The sequence below is a fragment of the Gasterosteus aculeatus genome, chromosome 12, assembly GCF_964276395.1.
Source record: "Gasterosteus aculeatus chromosome 12, fGasAcu3.hap1.1, whole genome shotgun sequence".
NCBI classification, from domain to species: domain Eukaryota; kingdom Metazoa; phylum Chordata; class Actinopteri; order Perciformes; family Gasterosteidae; genus Gasterosteus; species Gasterosteus aculeatus.
Window position 1 is genome coordinate 19456779 of NC_135700.1, and position 22270 is coordinate 19479048.

Below are 22270 nucleotides of genomic sequence, written 5' to 3' on the forward strand. Positions count from 1 at the left end.
GAAAACGATAGGTTGTCCGATCGGCGCCAGCGTTCCTGCACTCTCTCACTATCTCCCAGTCAGCAGCCCCCTCCTGCACCGATAACCAGCAAGTCCCTGCAGCTGCCGCTAATTGCCCAGATCCTGACATTTCTCTCACTATGGACATAATGAATTATGAAAGCGTCAGACAAAGCCCACCCTCCTCAGGCACGGACACGTAAACATACATACACACACTATCCCACACCTTGTTTTGGGGCTGGCTTTGCCCCATCCATTAGTTGTTATTGTTTTCTCTAAACATGACATTGATTCAATTTACCACCGATCAATTTCGAACGGTTCTGACATTCAGATATGACCTTAAAGCCAGGCGGTCCAAGAACTATGATTAGAATTAAACTTTTGTTAATGAGGTGATTTCTCTTCACACGGAGGCATGTGACATGATTCCAACAGGAGTGGTCAGTAAAAATTAGATCAATTATTGAGAACGAAAACGCTTTAACTCGATTACCCTATCCACCCTCTGGTTTGTGTAATTAATAACCCCCTCTCAGCTGCAGAGAGCAGTTTATTAATAACGGTCTATATCTGTTCTCCTTAATGAAATGGCAAGGACCAGGCCATCCGTTCTGCAGGTAATGTCATAATCAATGGTGCCCAACACATGTTAATTACCATAGTTATTAATTGTTACAGTTGGATTTGAATGCTACATGCTGTCAGCCCCTTTGTCCTGCTATGTATGGCAATCAGCGGATTGAAAATGGCAAATCTAATTAGCCATTCAGCGAGCAGGCTGGGAATCCAAATGAGACGATATCAGCCCTGACAGCTGGCAACCGAGGCGCCGTTCACACTGGGCCCCGAACAAAACCGGCATTATCCGCTACCCCGGGAACAACAGGAAAAGGCATGTATCGCAAACTAATAAATACATTCGCAGCAGCGGCCTGCCATATAGCACAATGGTCTAATGAAATGCCTGCTTGATGCCTTTGTTTGGGTACAAGGAGTGTTTATGCATCTCTCTGTGCACGGTGCACATCGCCCATCCAGCAGGCAGCAGTCACCTTTGAGAGAGACTCTGCACCAAGTGGTTCTTCTGCTAGATTTATTCAGTGATGTAACGACATGGTGATGTTGGAAAAGGTCAAATGTTTTCTATCTATTTACATGAACTTATTTCCTGAATAATTACCAGATATGCATTAAAACGTTTAACCATTGGATCCAATTGTTATGGAATTATTATACAGTATAATGTGAATGAATTATGTCCCCATGCCAACAAAAAGGATATTTTCAAAACCCAATTTCTTTCTATAAAATGTTAATTTATGCTTTCCAAGAATACTTCTTGAGGTAAATTAAATAGACAAATAATAATATACTATCTTTCAGATGAATCATTAAATTGGCTTTTGATCCTCACGTGATTATTTGCTTCCTTTTTGAGTCCTTTAGAATAAATCCGTTCAATCTGAGCATAGTTGCTTAGTTTGTGAGAGATCGTGTAGGAGATTATAACAGGACATACTGTACTAAGGCAAACATAGTAATTGTATGCCCATTACAGTGCTAAGAGAACATTGTTTAGTGTCTGTGGTCTCTTTGTGCTGTACTTATTTCATCTGGAACTGGTATTTCTGTGGATAATTTCTCTTAAACTATAGAGGAAATTACAGTATGCAGTAATTTGGGATCCTTCAGATGACATGGGTCTTACAGCATTAAGGACATGCGAGTGGGAGCCAGTCTCACTGGTAGATGGTCACAGATCCACTTCTTTGTGCTCTGCTGAAGACAACAGTTTGAATCTGCAATCGCTTTTGGACAAACCTAAATGCTCCTGTATCTTCACCGATTGGGTTCCAACTGTGGTGGGTTGACTTTTTTGTGCTGATCAAGTAGCATACAGTGGGTTTTAAGACGTTTTTAAAAGCAAAGAACGGCTTTCTGCAGCCAAGAATGACACTAGAAGAGCAGAAGTATTAATCTGTGTAAGCTTTCTTGACCTCATCAAGCTAATCTGATGACGACTATGATTAATATGAGCACAGATGGTAAGTTGTCCACTATGAAGAAAATGATTAATTGTTCTTAAGAGTAATGGAATAGAACTTAAATGTACTAGTGGACACTTTGATTCACAGCAACTGTTATTGTCCACACTGATACACTAAATAAGTGGTGATGCGAAAAAAAAAAAAAAAAAAGACTTTTGGAGTTTCCTGTCGACAGCCACGCAAACTCAGCAGTTTCAGCAAGTTCAGAGCGGTCTCCAAAAAACTGAGTTTGTGTTGGTGATTCTTCCAGATATCCCCCACCGGGCTTCCAATTTTGATCACGTTTCTCAGGATGGAAGCTCAACCCGCACACACACACACACACACACACACACACACACACACACACACACACACACACACACACACACACACACACACACACACACACACACACACACACACACACACACACACACACACACACACACACACACACACACACACACACACACGATGATCCATATTGAAAGCAGACAGCAGCTTGTGTCTCCATCCAGAGAGCACCTGTAAATAATGCAGTGTTAAAGGTGGCAGCCAGGAGAGAATTAGAGGACGAACAGGTGGATGAACCCCCACCACGCGCACACACACACACACACACCAACCCCGTCACGACGCACCGTCACGCCGAGTCTCGCCGTCAGCCTCGCCATCCGCAGTCTTAACACCACAGGTGCTGAGCTCCAGCATGGCGGGCCCGGGGGGCCGGGAGGGGGGGGGGCGCAGGCCTTTCCTCTCGCCACACTCAAAGCAGTGATGGGCAATAAAAACACTTCACACCTTAAGTGAAAGATACGACTTTAAATATTTTACACACATTCTGCATATGCAATTTATCCACACCTGGCTGTTAGGAGCAACAACATCTGGTAGTTGTTGCTTTAGAGGCAATTAATTCTTCATCCAAGCGGCCAGGGTCCTGTCTCAAAAATAAAGGAGAAGGACTTGTGACTGGTAAGGGTGTAAAGATGACAGCGTAGTTTAAGAACAGTGATACTCGCTGGTGGAACGGGTTTTAAACGCTTTGGGCATTAATTCTAATGTTCAAACACATCAGAAATAATCTGAATTTCAATTCTATTCTTTAAATGATATATGTTTTTTGTATTATGTATATATTTTTTTAATCTAAATGTTTTCTTTACATTTCAAGGATGAAACAAAGAGAAGGACCATCCGGGTCTAATATATAAATGGCAATGTCTCACAAAAACACAAAGTAATATCATAGAAAATTATTGCTTGATATGAATTACTATTTAAAACAATAGTATATATTTTTAACATGGTTTTGGATCTGCTAAACCATATGGATGCCTGCGCTTTGAAAAACGACCATGACAACTGTTTTTTTTAAGCTGTTTTTTTGTGTCCTGACCAGATACAAGCCACAGGCTCTCGTGTCCCTCCACTGATGAATTGAATAGATGGATAAATGTCCGGCTGAGTGTAATTCTAGAGAGGCATGTGTCCACGGAAATAAAACTGATCAAGGTAACGATGAAAAACAACTGTCGGGTGAAGCCTGAAGATAAACTAAAATTAAAATTTGAAGGTGTCTTACAATGACTGAGTAACTGCAGAGTTGATACTGTTGGCCATAAACATTTGGGTTGATTACACTACTTTGACTTCATCAGAAAGTGACCTTTGAAGACAGTAAATAAAAGCGGTTGTCATGATGGGAGTTAAAACAACACCTAAGTGGTATATTGAATCAGGACTGATTGGCTCAAAGCCGCTCGTCTCATCTCTAGTGCCGGATATCACTGCTTTCCTGTTGTCTTAATGGCCCGAGACATTTACCTTCATTCTGCACTGATAGGATTCCTTTGTTTATTGCCATCTTTTCCCATGGGAATGAACGTGGATGTGGAGTTCAGTGTTTAATGAGAACTGTGCTGCATTCTGGTGAACTGCATAACCACAAAGGACACAGTTACTATCGGACGATGTCCAGGCCCTGCATGTGAGAACCGCGCCAATGGAATCCCAACAAGGCTATAAAAGAACAGCGGGAAAGAAAAAGGGGAGCCAGACAGGGAAGTATCTATGGTTTGAGACTATTTTGAAGTTTAAGGTAAATAATGATTATTATTCGAATTATAATAATATATAATAATAATTGAAAATCTCCACAGAATTGTTTAAGACCTGATGTACTTGGGGTCTTCTATTTGTTTGCGAGAGCAGAAACCCGCAGTGCAGGTGGGGTTAAACTACCGTAATCCCGTTTCCTGTTGGATTGTTTGGTGGGCGGGGCTAAGGTGTTAGGTGGACACTGGTTGTGCTGGCTGTTTATCATAAACACAGCCTAGCCCAGAGAGGTCCATCTGCTTTGATTTTATTTAGTGATTCCCCCCAGGGGCCCTGAGCTGGAGCGAGAATAACAATACTTGAGCCCATCTGTTCCCGTAGAAGCAGCCCCGGCTAAATTACCACACGCTACGAGCGGCTGGCATATGCTGTGGCATAAAGCTACAAGAGGGCATTGTGTGCCAGCTGTTCTGTTGACAAATACTTATCTGGCACTTCTGAAGTCAGCTTGCTAAGCTGGTTTCAAGTTTGACTAAAAAATAAACGAGGTAAGGTGTGGAACAGGGTTCCTGCGGGGGAGATGCATGTATAAAACATGGCGATTTATCTCGGGGTATCGTTTTGTCAGAGGTTGTCTGGGGAATTGGGTCACCGAATGCAGACTTAATCTGAACATATAGGCCAGATAGAAGACTAAAGCCAAAAGCAAGTGATCCAAGCGGACTATACTTAATGTAATCTTTCAGCATAACAGGCTGTGATCATATTGTTGTCGTGTGTTTACAAGTCAGCGATGATGATCACAGTGTCAGAAGGCTAAATTGAGCTTAATCGTGGTAATCCTATCAGTAAAGAATCAGATTGTTGAAGGACGGGATAAGACGCACCTCAAACATTGAAAAATCCACCTAGGGGCCAAATCTTAAAATGATGTACATCTTAAGCCTCCAGAAACTGCACAATATATATTAATAATAACAGTAATGAGCAAAGGACCTCTTAGAAATATAAAGATACGGTTTCAATATGCTGCTCTGCCACTCAGCAGAAAGCACTCGTGAGGCCAGATACAGCCTTCAATCCATTGTCTGCTGTTCCTGCCACCGCTGTCAGTAATTTAGCAGCGTTGCAGCTGGAAGCCGACACAACGCATGTGCCAGTCAAACAAACAGCACAAAGAAGATGTTCATGAAAACAAATATTATTCAGGAGTTGCTTTGAAAAAGTAACTTGCTCACACGTAATAATTGAGGCCACGGTTCAAAATCAGCATTAGCGTTAGCTTGCTATTCCAAACGACAATCCCCATGAGTCTTTCACTTTGTGTGCTGCTGATTGTATCCCGCACACCCACTTGAAGAGAAACAACACTTTCTCAACTTCCCTGACGAAAGTTTCTGTGACAAGGAGACGGAAATCCAAAAAAACCTCAAATCCAGTTCCACCTCTGACCCAAAGCTGCAGGCAGGATCTAGCATGACACCACTGAGAACATGTCGTGTACCCTTAAAAATGGGCTTTATTTTGTTAACATTTACAGGAACATCACTGACATTAATTTTCCACCCGTTACATATGTATATACTGTACAGATGCCACTGAAAATACAAAGAACAAAAAAAAAGAAAAACTGGTTCCCTCCGTTCTGAGATTCTCTCATAGAGAACAAGGCTCCAGTCAGTGACACGCTTCAGCAGTGCAGAAAAAAGTTCACACAGGAAATCCCCCCGTCAGGGTCCCTGGGACAGTGGAAACGACCACGGAGTTGTCAAAGTTGTCAGCCGGAACCAAATTTATAAGAAAAAAACGAGAAAAAACACACAATTATTCTCACAACTAAGTCAATATTTAAGTTGTGATTTAGGAAAATATATATATATATACTGTTTATATATAATGCTGATGCCAACATGTGCAGTTCCTCTCTTCAATTCACTTTCTTGTGATATATAAAAACAAACTACTTTATGCTTTAGGTACTCTTTGAAATTGGAATACGATGCAATCAAGGATTTTTTTTTTTTTAAATAATTCATTTAAACGGTTTTCTTTAAATACGTATATATGGTGCCCCGAGGTTTCCAGCCCGGTGCCTCATTCATCACCCACCCTTTGTTAACTCTACACTGTTCAACGTGTCACTATTAACATTCAGTAGTTGCTATGAGACGGCGTAAACTGCAATGACTCACTCCAGTATACTGAGAAAGAGGAGGAGTCCTCGCACCAGTATCGTCAACCCGGTTTCATTTTCTCAACGATGTAGGAGTTTGAAAACTTGATTAGAATACAATAAATACGATTTCATCACAATTGTTGTGTTATCTGGTGCATGGCTGCAAACATTGCATGTCACATCTTCATGGAAGGCAGCGAGAGTCAATACTTGCAATGACGGGCAGAGAAGAGGCTTCGTAAACATAAAATATCGTTTAGATCAAGTTATCAACACGATGGGTCTAAGACTTCAAAAACACTGCATGTCAAGTTATACACATCATACTCGCTGACTTTTAAAGATAACAGACAGACTTTCCCAGTATTTCACCTTGCTGACCCTGTGAATGCAAGCGAGTGCTCCACCAACAAGCTTTACAACAGGAGCCATTGTACGAGTCTCCTTCCATAAATTTATCTGGCATCTACCCCGCATTAGCAATGCAGAGCTCTCTTTACTGCTACAGAGGAGAAGCACATTTGTATTCTGTAACACAAAACTCTGATGTCTCCCAACCAACAAATTAGCACTCACCGTGACTTCCACAGAGGGAAAGAAAGAAAAAAAAAAAAGAGCAAAACCTAAATGTTTCCTGATAGGTCCACTTGGGGATGGAGCAAAAGTGCAGCGTTGCTTGAGCAAGTATGCAGTAAAACGTGAGACTGTTACAATGGCTACATCTGTTTCTGCAAAACATGTACTGTAAAGAAATGTACACAGAGTGATGGGGGTTTATGCAAACCGCTTCACAGAATGAGCAGAACGCTCTGGTCCGAATGCGACTGCACGGGAGGATGACGTCTATGCCGTTGATGTGACTACCTGGAGAAGTCTATGCTACTAAGAGAGTTTACACAGTACATAGAGGTTGGATGAGGATTTGCACACTGCATTGCCTCCTTAATGTAGCATTAGGGAAAGCGCCCGTCTTTTACAGTGATTAAGAATAGCAGGACTCCTCTTTTCTTAAGGTAAATGAGGTGCTCCCACTAGCTCAGCTTGTTTTTGGCGGCCGCGGCGGTGCGAGCAAGCCCTCCCGTCTGTCCGTCTTCTCCCACTTCCTCCCTGAACGGGGAGTGAATCTCCGTTAGGCCCACCTTCGCTTCATCGTCATCCACCACCATCCACACAGGGAAGCTACGCAGGCCTACATGAAGAACACACCAATGCACAGTGCAAATAGGCTTACCCCCCCCCCCCCCCGACCCCCCACCTCTTCCATCTCCCTGACCCCCAGGCAGGCATTAAGGAGCGGTGGGATGGAGAGGATTAACTATGGACAGCACCCCTGCTGGCAGGCAGCCTTTCTTCTTCAGTTTGTTTTTTCATTTTTTGGTCTTTTCTAGGAATCTCCTGCCCTCGAGGAGGGAGGGAGGGGGTTGTGGCTGAGGGACAAGGGTGGAGGGGCAGGGTGGAGGTTTCTACTTGTACAGGCTCATGGTCGAGCTCTGGTACATGCACATGTACGCGTCACACAGCAGGCGTCGGGCCTGGCCCTGGATGCTCTTGGGATCCAACGTGTGCAGCTCCTCTGGGGTCATTTTCAGGTAGGTCTCCACCTCCGGACAGGGAGACACCTGGGGGATGTTGAAGCCGTTCTGCCCGCCTGCAAAGACACATGATCAGGAGGTGATCATTTAAAACAGCAAGGCCATGGTCACATCATATTGCCTCAACTGTCTTTGGGTTTGGAAAACCATTTCACTAGTACTTGAGTCATTTGGTCACATCAGACAGTGACAGTAATCAAGAGAAATTCTTTTAAATAAATAAAATATTTACAGGACCAGAAATAAAACAGCAATCAGGGGAACAACTATGAATATTAATATTCTCCCAGGATTATGACTAATTGTGTCTGTTTATTTGTATTCTTCTGTGGTCGGGTGTATGTTTTTTTATGCTACTCTTTAGTTTTATGCCTACCGTCACGATCGGCCATGCTGTCAAAGAAGAGCCAGGCGGAGTCTGCGCTGCCGTACTTCACGAAGGCCACGTAGTGGCTGGTTTCGATGCACAGCACGGCGAACAGCTCCATCCTCTGGCGGGGGAAACTGCCCTGCCGCCCCGTACCGTCTTGCAGCTCCTTGGGGACGGACAGCTTGCCGTGCCGGTGGGTTTTCCTCCTCGGGTGGAGGTGAACCTAAGAGCGATGTCACAGAGACGGTTTGTTACTGTGGCCTGTGAAAACGTAACACGATACATTCAACGTTAAACGAGATCACAGGAAATAAAAGCGTTGAAGCACTTAGATTTTTCTAAGAAGATTTTTCATACTGCCTGGTGAGCAACTTATAGATGTAAACGCGACGATATTTCGGTAAATGCGCTGTGAGGGGTGGAAAGTGAAATGGCGAACCGTGTGTTACGATCTACTGAAGAAGCCTTCTGCAACATAACTTGGAACTGCACCGAGGCAGGTTGATTCCCTTGGATTTGGCGCCACCAAACGGCCGACACTGGCCCACACTCCACTTTTTGTTGAATTGGTGATGCAATGACGCCCTCTGTTGTTTACCTGCGTATTGCACTTTTCACAGAACTGTTTAATCTTGCCCGCCGTGATATCCCCGTCCTCATAACAGTCTCGGCACTCGTAGAGAGCCAGGCCTCCGCAGATCCGACATTCCCGTGGAGCTGGATGATAATAATAAGCACATTGACACACTGCCCAAAGCCAGTTTGGAAACAAGAAAACAAACTTTCAAAAATCTGAAAAATGACGAGCTACAACTCACTGTCTTCAAGAAGGTCTGTGATGTCCAACTCTAGCGAGGGGAAGATCTTGTTGAACATCTTGAAGTCCTTTCCAAAGCGGGGCATCTGGATGATAAGGCAGGAGGGAGCCTGGCGTTGAGGAAAAACAGAGAAAGAGAAAACATATGTGGTCATCGGCAAAGATCAGTGTACACAGGAAGTGAGATCGGGACTCGTGTGTAGAAGAGTCTATTACTGACGGTAGCATGTGTGTCTGTAACGTGAACAGAGGTAACAATCACGTTTTTGCTTGTAAAGGATGTAAAAGAAAATCGTAAGGGAAAGTATTTCTATACCATCCCTTTAGTTAACTTTCTTCAGCTAATAAGTTCAAACAAATAAGAAATTCACCTCTGCGAACTTTAGGTCGCTGTTGATGAACGACCACTCGAGGAGCTGCTGGATGGTGGGAACTCCCACCTTGTCCTTCTTGTCCATGAAGATCTGGTAGAAGTAACAGTCCTGGACCTTCTGTCCTGCTGACCTGGAAAGCAAATCTTATTTATCTTCCCCATTTTGGAGACAGAAATAACAGGGCAAGTGTAATCTTTTCAGATAGTAAAAGAACTTCACAAAGTACTTATAAGAGATATTTATCTCAGAAAAAGAAAATATCAAGGTTTAGTATTACATTACGAAACGCTTTATAAATAACTTTTAATAGTAACATTTAACTGCTTGACGTTTGAGAAACACATCTTCAGTATCATGAGCCTGATAAATGGTGAAGAGAGACATCATTTAGTTTCCAATCCAGACTACTAATGAATCAAACTTTACAGTAGACCGAAATCTCTTCATCTGACTTGCAAAGAAAATAAAACGTGAATATAAATAGTTCTCATCAACCAAAGAAAACAGCCAGTGAAACCACTTTCCCCACAATGTCTGCTGTTCAATCTGTGAACTGTACTCTCACAGACATCATTTGTGTGTGTAGTAACATGCATCACTTTGGTAAATCATATGCCTCTTTTTGGCCTTTATGCTCTGCAAGAACCCCAAAGGTAGGTAGAATTTTCAAAAAGCAACAAACACGTACCTTAGTTTCAGCAACGGATCCACCCTGAGTATGTGATGGAAAAGGATATTAAGGAACTCCTCCGGATCTGCAATACAATACGTGCATGAATGAAATGTGAGGCAACACTCCTGTGTAATAAATGCTGCTAGAAAGCGCTGACACGGTAGAAACTGAGAAGTCAATGACATGAATGTGAACAATTACTTAAGTTTCTTCTTGCAGCAGTATAATATATTATAATTAAAGTTTTTTTTTTTCCCTTAAAGTTTTTAATATGTGTGACCACTAGCCATGTCTGAGTGGAAGAGGTTTGAGAAATTGTTGAAAGACCAATTATCGATGTATCTGTCCCATTCCTCCCTACCTTTTTCTTCAGACGTAAACCCAGAGGCAGCTTCTACATTCTCCAGGATCCTCCTCAGCTTCATCACTTTAGTAGCACACACATAACCATGTCTGCAGGACAAAGAAGTTACAAGCTCTAACATGGGAACAGTGGCATTAGATCTGTTAACATTCACAGGCGATGAAGTAAATAACGCAAGTGTTTATTGATTTTCTTATCTGAATCATGCTCAAGCATTCTTCTTTCGCTCACCTTTAGCTTGGTGTGAATAAATTAAGTAAACTCAAGTGCTGAGAACTCTGGGTGAAAACCTACAATGTGAATCACGAGTGCGTATGCGACAAACCCCTCGGACATACATGCGCAGCGGGTTGACTATCTCTGTGCGTAGAAGCTCTTGGGTCTCTCTGTAATACTCCACATCTGTCTTTGATCGTGGTCTCAGCAGAACCGTGTCCAGTACCGAGCTGAAGGAGAACAGACTGCAGAGCAGAGGACACAGGACAGACCGATGTAACAATAATCAATATCCATGTTTCTTTTATCATGCCTGTATAAGATTTCACATGAACTTTGACTGACATTGAAAAAAATGTATTTGGCGGCTATAATGACGTTGGATTATTTAGATTTTTATTTATTGTTTAGCTGATAAAAAAAATACTTCCTATTGATTAAAAGATTCCCCATACCAACTACGTGGAAATGTTTTAAAATAATTTCTGGTAAAATGGTCACATTTAGAGCTCAAATTTGAATCTCCCAATTGGACGATGGGCCATAAAAACCTGGGATCCCCGTAGTTTAGGGAAGAAGTTTGGGTTCACCGCTTTGTTCAATGGCCCTTCGGCAGTTTGGCATAAACAGCACAGGAGACAGTATCCACCGACCTGCTCGCAGCAGGGATACGCCCTCCTGTCGGAGCCGGTGGGCAAAGTCAAAACAGTTTACTAATAAGCTTTGGCCTGTGGGCAGACAGCACCGCAGGCAGAGGAAGCACTAGATAGTCAATCAATAGGACTGTCCAGAGACGGCGATATGACATGGCATAAACCGCAGCCGATTAAGTCATTACTGTTCGGCTAAAAGAGTTACTGACCAGAAGAGGGTTGAATCCAGGTAGCAGGAGTTGTAGTGGCCTTGGATGCCTTTCTTTTTTCCTACCATGACATCCAGACCGTCGTTCTCTGTGCGGGGAGGCGTGTTCTCATGTACCACCTCACTTAGGTACCCTCCAAATGCTGCACAAACACACGGTACCAAGTGTAAAGCTCTCAGAGATTTCAGTTCATCTGCAGGCATCGTCTCAATCATCTCAATTCCACCGACTCACCGATGGAGTTGCACCGTTCGATGGGGTTGGAGGAGTGATGCAGGGACGGGAAGCGGGAGTCGGGCCGGCAGCACTTGAGCTTAACGAACAGTGCCTTTTTGGGGGGGCAGGTGAAGTAGCGCGTACCTTTGAAGGTGCCGTCAGTGCAGCCGGGGCACTCTTCTTCCTGGAGGAGAGGATCGACACCACGGAGTCCAATCAATTAATGACAGGTAATGGAGTAAAGATTTGTTTTGGAGGAATTACTGAAACATCATCAACACGTTCTAAAATAAGTCTAAAAATGTCCTTCCCGGCTCATCCACCTGGGACATGCGATACACGTGTGGATGATCAAAACAAGCTCAAGTATTCAAGTTAGAGGTCATCAGTGGCGTCATAACATTCCGTTAATATTCAAAGTATAAACTTTCCATTGGAATGAATGGAAATGTAATGTGAATTCATAAGAAGACTAAACTGGATGGCTTTACATGGAAGAAAACAGTCACCGCATCATGAGACATGATGACAATGTATTGATTAGACAGATAAATCCATTCATACTGACTACTAAAAGAAAAGGCGTATAAATTAAGGCTAGATGGGTGAGCAAAGCTTTTATTCAGCTGATCGAATTGTTCCTGAGAAAAGAGCAGGAGAAATGTGTTCATGCAACGTATCTAAAAGGAAAATCATCACTGACCAGCTCCAGCCCGGCCAAAGGCTCCAGCAGGCCAGGAGGAAGGCCCACCCAGCGGATGACACCACACAGAGGGGGGTTCTCCTTGACCTCCACCAGAGAGCCCACCTCCAGACCCGGCTGTCCTCGGGGCGGCGTCGAAGGACGCGGTGAGGGAGGGGCGGCCGGTGACGGCGGCTCAGGCTGCTCTCCCATCACCGACTGGACAGAAAGCGACAGAGGCCCATGGTTCATGTTGTCAATGGGCCCGGTCTTCCTGTTCAGGCTGAAGGGCAGCGAGTGGAACTTGCTGTCGCTGGACAGTGAGGTCGAGGGCGGGGCCCTGGAGGGCGGGGAGGACTGGTTGAAGTCAGGCGGTGTCTCGGTAAGGGACTTGGCGGGGTCCTCCCCAACTGCAGGGTAGAAACCAGAACCGTGTGGAACAATTAACAGTGATAGTGGAGACAACCTCTTTAAAGAGTAACCGAGATGAGGCTGAAAATCCCACTTCAACCACTGGGTGGCGGCAAAGATGAGATTCTCAGACGGTGTCCCGCTTTAAGAAGCCAAGGGGGGGGGAAGCACACTGCCAATGGAGATGTACAGTAGGTCTCCACAAAAATCACAGTTTTTCATAAATTTCCACAGTAACGATCTTTTACTGATATTTTGTACATAAACTATCTCAGTGTACCTGAAAATGTTCATGCAACTTATATCCCTTAACAATGAACGGCCCGTTTGAATGCAAAGTCCAAGAGAAATTATTTGTCATATTTGCATGCTGATAAATATCCTTGGATAGTAAAGATTTTCATGTTGAAAAACCGTTGATGATTGGGGACAATCCACAGGTGTTTGGGTTAAGTTTAAAAACGCCTTCGACCTGATGTCTGGTGTGCAGACTCCTCTTCCCAACTGATGGCGTTCTGCAGCGTGCTTCACCTTGCTTCACACTCACATTAAACTGTTCAAATAAATGCATGTGTGAAGGACAGTGTCACTTTATCTAAGAATTTCCAAAAGAAGAATGCCGAGCATACCTACCATTGCAGTGGAGTCAATTCAGATTTCATAATATCCACACCTGAATTATTCCACCACCGAGAGAATCAAACGAGTTTGTGGTCTGATCGTTTTGTGACAGTAATGGAAGCACAATAACCACAAAGAAAAATATCCCAAAAGTGACCCAAACGGACAAGGTGACAAATTCACAGGATGAGCTGGCAGTTGTGAAAATGGCTTGTCAGCCATTTCTGTCATTACTGATTTACGCATTAGTATTAAAACACTCATGCGGACACTAAAGTAATCCTTTTGCCTGGAGAAGAGGCAACGCCAGTTAGTTTGTGGTCGTCATTTTGACGTTGCGAATTCAGAATTGCAGAGCTTGCGTGTGCGAGCCTTTGAGAGGGTGCTGAGGTCAGCATCTGGTTTTCGCTTCTACTTTTTTGTTGATTTGATCATGACAAGAATGGCATCTGGAATTTGACGAGAAACCGCTTATCTAGTTGATATTCAGAATAACGTGCGTCATTGATCTCCCTCCACCATCTTGATGATTTCATCTTCAGACAACTCATCAAATTTTTCACAACTGACGCGCGAGGGTGATGACACGAGCAATGCGATCGTAACTTGTGTCCCCAAACAGTGTGCTCAATCACTGACACTAGAAATAAAGTATTTTACTAATGCTTCGGCTGGCAAATAGCACGACAACGAAATGTTCGTCTTTTATTTAAAAAAAGGGCATTTTGCAGCCCACCACAGTGGCCAGTTAAGGAGTTATTTGCAGCATTAGGCATTATTAAAAGCCTTAGGGCGACACAAATTACTGGTGCAGGTGGAACATCACATTGAAATGGTAATGAAGGACAAAACTAGTGGAAAGGTTGTCATAGCAAGCTACTGCAACAAACTACTCATTGTTGTATTCCCTCAAATCATGTTTGGGGTGTTCATTTCAATAGATACTTTAACTACCAGTAAATAACCTATATGTGAATGATGGGAATATATTGGGTATGGAACTGCATTTCCCCAACCTGTTTTTTTTTTTTTTAGACGAATAAATATATATTTTTTCCTGTTATATATATATATATATATATATATATATTATATATATATATATTTCTAGTGATTGTGGAGGTGCAATGCCAGAACTATTAAACTGATCCAAGTATTTTAGTCATCTAAACTAAATCTATCTTAATTTCTTGCATTATCTGCCTCGTGTACTTCTGTTGGCTATAGTGACTGTAAAAATGTATATTTAATTTTGTTGTACAACAGAAAATAATTTCCCAAACTGACTACATCAAAAACAAGGATTATGTGCAGCACATTTTCATCAGGCAGCAGGTTGGAGAAGTAAGTTCACATAAATGAGATTACCAATTGCTGAAACATTCTACGATCTGTGGTTTGTTACTTTGAAGGACACTTCTGATTTTTTCATCCCACAGTACCAGAATATCCAATCATCTTAGTACAGTGGAGACCCAGTAGGAATGGAGCCCCTGATTCTGCCAATGTTAGTGAATAAAAAGTAGATTAAGGAGTGTCTCGGTGAAACAGATCAGTGTGTAGCTTGTTGTAGACAGGAGCTTGCCGGTGCGATGGTTGACACCCCTCGAGTCCCCCGTGTTTTACCTTCGTCAATGTACCATGTGCTTTTGGATTTGGACTGGGCGGGGGGATCAACAGAGCTGCCATTTAAAGTATAGTAAAATTCAGACTTGCTTCTACTTCCACAATGATGACCTAATCCTGTAAATAAGTACATGAAAGAAACACATAAGGGTGTGCGCGCGTGTGTGTGCGTGCGTGAGTGTGTTGGAAAACAGATCGAGTGACAATTAAAAAGGTAAAGAATCCTATGCGATTATTTCATTGAATAAGATGGATAATAATAATAATAATAATAACCGTTAACTAAAGATTTAGCAACTGCAATGAGTTTACTGCATAAAGGAAAAACTAAAAGAGACAAAAGTGATCACGGTAGAAACCGAAACCAAAATCAAAGCAGCTTTAACAGGAGTTTCTTATATTTTGTGAAAAGGGGAGTAAAGCATCTACTGTTATTTCTTTGAAGGAATTGAAGCGTTTTTTTTCTCTTGTTATTCTTAGCTCTGCTTGCCGTAAAATATAAAGTTTGATCAAAACTTTTTATTTTTAGAGATCTCTAAAACAAAGAAAAGACTTGTCTGCCTCCACAAACAAATATCCTCAGAGGGATAATTAGAACTGCCCAATCAAAATTTGCAACAAAAAAAAACGTTGCTTGCTTTTGAAGAATCCCAACCAACCAACCAACCAACCAACCAACCGATGGAACGCTCCTTCAAGAATGATCGCCACACCGAGCGGTCGGCACATCGGTTACGTTAGTGTCACAACAGCAGTGCAGTACCTTTGCTCTTTGGTTTGCTTTGGCCAGAGGACGACTTTTCACTGTTGGTGCCTCTGGGGGCAAAACTGTGCTTTTGCAGCCTTTGGTCCTGCATGGAATATTCTGCACAGCCCAAAAACACATCCACGTTAGTACAACATCCCCCTCAGCAAAGGTAAAACTACCATGCACCAAATCACACCCACAGCCGCCCGAATACACTTTATTATGTATGTTTTTACCTACATGCTTTTCAATTTGTCGCTGCAATTAGACAGATACAAGTGATTTAAATAACCACCTAGAAGTGTAAAGACTATATATACGCTTACTATAACTATGAGAAAATAGCTTTTAATGTATGATATTACAGAAGACTCTGGAAGATGTTGAATCTCACTAAAACTCTAACCAGATATATATATGTATATAGAGAGAAAGTAAAAAAAATACATATACATAAAAATAAAAAATACATATATATATATATATATATATATACATACATATATATATATATATATATATATATATTTTTTTTTTTACTTTCTCATTATCATGGTCTGCTAACGGCATCATGAAAAATAAGGAACAAATCATGTTGAGTGAATGTTTGAGTGAAGTATCTCTAAGTGAAAGAATATACTTCATGTAGCCGCTCCAGAGGGTGCAAAAAGAAAGGCTTTCAAAAGGCAAATGACAAATTTGCCAAATAGAGAAATCTTCCAGGACGCAAATCTGAACAGTGAGAGAGGCAGCAGCAACACATAAACAAATCAATATGCCAATGTGGGGAACAAAGAGCCCGAGTATCTCACTTGACGTTCCAAAACAAGTGAGACGTCAACACAAAAGGCTCTCTGTTCCCGCTGCAAGCAAAACACAAACTCACATCGCTCGGGGGCAGCTCAGAGTCGCGCCAAGACAGGCACAGCCCAATGTTCTCAGGAAGGGTTCTGGCGTACACACACATATCCAAAGCCTGGGACCAACACGAGGTGACTCACCTGGCATTACGTCGCAGATGGGGACGAGTCGCGTGTGCTCCAAACTTGCAAAATTACACAGCAACTTCCCACCAAACAAACCGTCCCAGTCTCCGATAGGATTGTCCTGAAAGAGTTGGAGACATGAGAAAGTTGCGACTCTGCCGGGCGTTCTTCCTCTCTGCGAAGCGGACCGGCTGCCACACGTTTCTTTCCCTGCTATCTTCTTGGAGATTAAAGAGGTCTACTGTCTTACCGCTCTAAAAACAATGCTCAATCTTGATCCTCTGTATCGTTATGATCCAAACTGCTCATCTCATTTTCTCCCTGCTAAAAAAAACACGACAACCTGCCAACTGGACGCTCTGCTTTGTCTACAAGCTCAACCGCGCTATTCCCCTTCTGCACTCTGGCTTCCGGGACTCTGTTCCAGCGGCGTGATCTACGATCAGGCGTGAGGTCCAGTGCCACTAGCTAGAGAAGGCAGGGCGAGGCTGGACGCAGAGCGAGGCAGAGCAGTGGGCTCTCCCCTCGGCTGCCTGCTGGCCCTTTGCCATGCTGTTGGGTCATACAGCACTAAGGCTTTACCTCACTCCCCGCGTGACTGCCTTGCCTTTGTGTGGGTGGCTCAGATGCACTGAGTGGGCCACTGCTGCTGCTGCTGCTGCTGCTGCTAACGATCAGCAGTCAGATGCCTCAGTTATGTGTTTCGATCTCTCGCTGACTACAATACCTCACCCGCCTGACAACCGTAGCCATAGATACCAGCTGCTGGGATCGCGGGGAAGAAGACACGTTGCCTGAACGTGCAGAGAAACGCTCGTGAGAGAAAAACAAAAACAAAAAACACAGCGAGGGCATGACTTAATTCATTCATGTTCACAAGTTCACTCTGAAGCATCCGGTTGTGATTGTAACATAATCTCACTTTATCATAAACGGCTACTTAAATGTAACACTGACCAGGTTTGGAAGATTTTGACAGCAACACTAAGCAAGCAGGAAATTAGGGCTGGAAAGAAAATATTACATATAATGGTTTGTGAAACTGCATAAAGTCTCAAACACTGTTTCAATGTTTAATTTATAGTTTACATGCAAAGGACAACCCTCTTAATAAGAATGTTTCACATTACAGGAGTAACTTTCCTTTTTCGGTGTGACAGTTCTGGATTAAACAAACTGAATTGTCAGTCAGGGAAGTGAAGTGAGACCTGAAGCAGTACCACCGGTGGAGCATAGCCTACATCAAGACATTTGTATGAAAGAGAGATGCAAAGTACATTCAACTTGTGTTGTGATTGCAGAGAATACCGGCACTGAAACAATGTAATCCAGTAACCCTTCTTTAGTTTGTTATTTAATCACGCCTTATAGGCATTCATTCCCAAGCTGCTGCACTGATAACATAAGGATTTTATAAACTCACCATGTTGGCATTTAAAATAAACGGTCAAAGGGAAGTTTGCAGAAAATTGTCGTCTTTTTAAATGTGCTGCCTGACTGCAAGCAGAACCTCACTGGCTGCTATTGTTTAGCAAAAGTTTAATTTACACAAAGCTTACATTCTAAAAGTTACAGGTTCTGGAAGCAGTTTTGACCACATCTGCTTTAGTCTGGACGGTGGCTGGCTTCGGGGAGAAAGAATTTTTTGAAATCTTTCTATTTATTTCACAGAAATGGCAATAATTTAAGATTGTGCATATTACCCTAGTATTCTTTCTCGTTAACCAGCATATTATTTGCAGACATTAGTAGACACAATAACTATTTAGAGAGAGCTTTGCTTACCATGTCAACTCCCACATAGAAGCCCAGGCTCTCGTTGCCCGGCAACAGGTCGCAAAAAATGATGGTGCCTCTCTCCGGCCCGTCCCTGGTCTGCACCAGGACCCTGGAGTTGATCTCCAATGGGGGGAAGTCCTGGTCCTCTTCCACCAGATTGATGTGGTCCACCTCCAGCTCGCCAAAGTCTTCCACGTCATCATCCTCCCACAGTTCGAGCTTGTCCAGGGCCACGAACACGCCGCACTCATCCTCGCAGCGGAAAAGTTGTCGGCCCTGGTAGGAGCCCTCCGTGAAGCCCTGGCCCCGGCCCTCCTCCTAGGAGACCGAAGTGAGGGAAGGATGATGAGACGGAACAGGGGCTACTAAAAATATCTAGGCTGGAAGCGAGGCTGCTCAGCATCTTTCAGTGAAGGGAAGTCAACATCACAGAGCTGTGATTAAATAAGATCGATCACTGCAGCAGGAACACAAGTAGAACTGCTGCAATGAGAAATGCATTCAAAAAGTTCACGCACAGCTGCTGGATGCGGTCGCACAGCAGACTCTGACATAGTGCGACTCTTTTATGCATGCTGATTAGATATGAATTAGAGTCATCTCTGTTTGGTGGGGTCAATAAATCAGAATTGGATCTGAAGCATTTATGCAAACTGAGGCCTGAGCTACGGTAGGAAAGTTTGAGCTCCATCAGCCCACCACAAGAAGACGCCATCTGGATGAATAACAACAACATTGTGCTGCAATAAGTAACCCTTTGTATTGTGTAGTTCTGCTGTACATACGGTACAGAATGAACATCGTGACCATCAAGTATTCCGTTTTAGTGATGAGATTAAAAGGAATAGTTCACACAAACTTCGGCCTTTGTGTCAGTAGAAATTACTGCTTCTTTGGTTCAAATTTCTTTAAAACAACGTTTTATTATATGTAGCCGGTGTCTATATTTAAAGCTTCAGAAAGGAGAGAAATAGAGACTAATAAAGACTCCATAAAAATAGAATTTTGAGATGTGACGGTCCAAAATGTACACCGTTTAATCCATCAAGGCAAAACTAATGTGATGCACAGAGTGTCGAGAAGAGACATTGTCATAGCGGATGTCACAGAACCCAAATGTAATCTTACATTTACATTTGGGTGCACAATTTAGATGATAAACCTGGTCTATGCTTTGCATTGCTTCTCCAGCTGAGTGTGTGAAAGTAAAGTCTGTTGACCTTAAAATAGCAGACTCACACTACAGCGTACGAATGGTGTGACTCACAAAATCACATAATTCATGTATCTTCTTCAGAACATGAGCAAAAACTCATCATCATCATTGCGTTGCCTCACTAATGAAAGTCATGTGTGGTGGAAATGCATTGTCCGTGTCTTCTAAATCAATGAAGACAGTGGGAGTGTTTTAATTTGCCGTACTACAGAAAGAAAGTCAGCTGATGTCAAAGGCCGTTTATTTTGTATTGGATTGAAACCTGAAAAGCAATGATAACATGTTTCCTTTTGACAGCACATTTTGATGATATTCTTAATCATAATGGATGCACAGTTACGCGGTGTTTGGTTGCAACTCTGCTTTTGTTTTCGGATCTGCATATATTGTTTTCAAGCTGCAGTTCCAGTGCAAGTTGAAACTGACTTCTTTGTTTTATCTTGACGAGATGTCTCATCAAGAAAAAAACACTGAAATGAATTGATTATTTTAATGTCTGGCACAATAATTAAAGAGTAAACCCACATCATGTATGAAAACAAAAGACAAACAAGTTCTCACCAGCAGCTCTACTCCAAACCAGATTCCAGCGAGCGCTCTGTCGGGGAGCAGCGAGCCCTTGAAGCGAACCACGCCGGGCACGGGTTCATCGCCCGAGCGCAGCTGGACGCGCACCTTCGATCCGCAGTCAATGTCACGGACGCGCTCCAGCCGCGACTCGTTGCAGAGGAGGGCGTAGCGCTCCTCGCAGTTGGTGATGGGGAACAGCAGCTCGGCCAGCTTCTCATCCAGCTCCAGGACGTCCCGCTCGTCCAGACTCAGCACCACATTGGTCTGGTCCAGGACGCGGAGACTTTTTTTGCCCTTGCACGGGGGCAGAGTTCTGCCGAGGCTGTTGCGCTCCTGGCAGGCCTGGCCAAGACTGCCCCGGGGGATCCTCAGGGTCTTCTGGGGAGGCTTCTCCACCGTACACTCCTTTATGACAATGTAGAAGCGCCAGTCCTCCCTGAAGCCCCCACTGGGCTTCTCCTGGCTCCACAGGGCCGAGCTCATGGCTGCATGCTAGGCGGGAGGTCCAACATCAAGGCAAGCTTGACCTGTAGGAAGGAATAACTAATGAATTAACTAATAAATTAAATATATAGGGTGTATGTATATACATACACATTACATACATGTATTTCTTATTTATTTCATTCACAGAGTTGAAATATACAAATTTTAATTGATTAACTAAAATACAATATTCCATAGAAAAACATTTGGTAACAATCTGAATTGCTTTACGGTCATACATGAACGTGAAAACATAGAACAATAAATGGTGTTGCCTGCTGGTGCCTGCTCATGAATTAAAAGACACGTATAAAGAAATAAATAATGATGTGTACTATCTCTGTCATCCCTGTGCGGTACTGCTGTTATTTTAAAAAATCCTCGCGTGACTCTGCTCATTCTCACTGATTTGAATAGTCTTAAAAAAAAATTAAAAAAACACTGAGCAGATGGTTGACTTATTCAAACAGCAAAGGGCAAGACTCCGAACTGGATTTCCCCTGATGACACCTCAGAAATGTGTTAGAAGCACACTTGCTTCATGCGTGACAGTATCGCTAACACAGTGATGCTATCGTTGTTTTCACTAAAACATGTAATGTCATAGTAACAACACGTTAGCCATAACAATATTACCGTGAATGGTAACAATCACGCTAATACTGTTATGGCGAATAGCAAGAAGCAGGTAGAGAACTGAAAGTGAGATACACCTGCCGTTGACCCGTTTTGACATTTCATTTGAGCCCGCTGGCCGACGTGACGACCACAAAGACGGTTACGGGTGTTTAGTCGAGTCTCGGCGCCACTGACACTCGAACGATGACTCGGTTTTGTGAACATTTTCCCTGATAACCAGAGCATCGGGGTGTCATCACCTGTCAGTCACAGGCCCTTTAAGAGGGGGAAGTAGCTAACGTACCGCACAGCCAAAAAGCCCCAAATGGTAATTCACATTCAAAACTAAGAAAGGCGGACACCTACCTTTTGATACGCGTCGGTCCAGTTAGAGAATGCAGGTGACTGTCATTTCAAACGTCCATCTCATTTAGATACAGGCCTCTGGAAACAAGCTAGATTCCTCCCGTAATAACCTCTGATTAGCTGGCTAGCTAAACCAGCTAGGAAGTATTATGCTAAAGTTAGCCTAGTGGGCTGAGCGATAGCACGCGGGCTGGCAGGGGACTGCCAACCTCGACAGTATCAGCATTTACGTCTGCTCTCCATATGAAAATACGAGAAATAATAGCGTATCTCTACGGCTATGCGATATATTATTTACAGAAGACGACCTCACGAAACTTAATGTATGACATCATGCACTCCCTCACATCCATTGGTCCGTCGTTTCGTTTCCAAGCGCTGATTGGCTGTCCATTATGTCTGTAACC

The 22270-nt window shown here is 43.1% G+C and overlaps 1 protein-coding gene across 2 annotated transcripts; it reads right to left on the reverse strand.

Annotated features, from left to right (window-relative positions):
* Positions 1 to 5595: 5595 nt before the first annotated feature.
* Positions 5596 to 22225, reverse strand: cyld (cylindromatosis (turban tumor syndrome)). 2 transcript variants are annotated; one of them, XM_040202432.2, is made up of 17 exons: positions 21864 to 22225; positions 20385 to 20920; positions 18614 to 18925; positions 16844 to 16949; positions 15858 to 15959; positions 15095 to 15211; positions 12458 to 12846; positions 11773 to 11938; positions 11539 to 11680; positions 10799 to 10921; positions 10458 to 10549; positions 10112 to 10178; positions 9421 to 9553; positions 9051 to 9159; positions 8831 to 8949; positions 8239 to 8455; positions 5596 to 7918 (listed from the first exon to the last, which is right to left on the reverse strand). In XM_040202432.2, exons 2-17 carry the CDS (start codon positions 20874 to 20876, stop codon positions 7734 to 7736), a joined length of 2871 nt encoding a protein of 956 aa, XP_040058366.1. In that variant the 5' UTR covers positions 20877 to 20920; positions 21864 to 22225; the 3' UTR covers positions 5596 to 7733. The 2 variants fall into 2 exon arrangements, with proteins under 2 accessions (XP_040058366.1, XP_040058375.1); XM_040202441.2 differs by lacking the exon at positions 15095 to 15211.
* Positions 22226 to 22270: the final 45 nt, after the last annotated feature.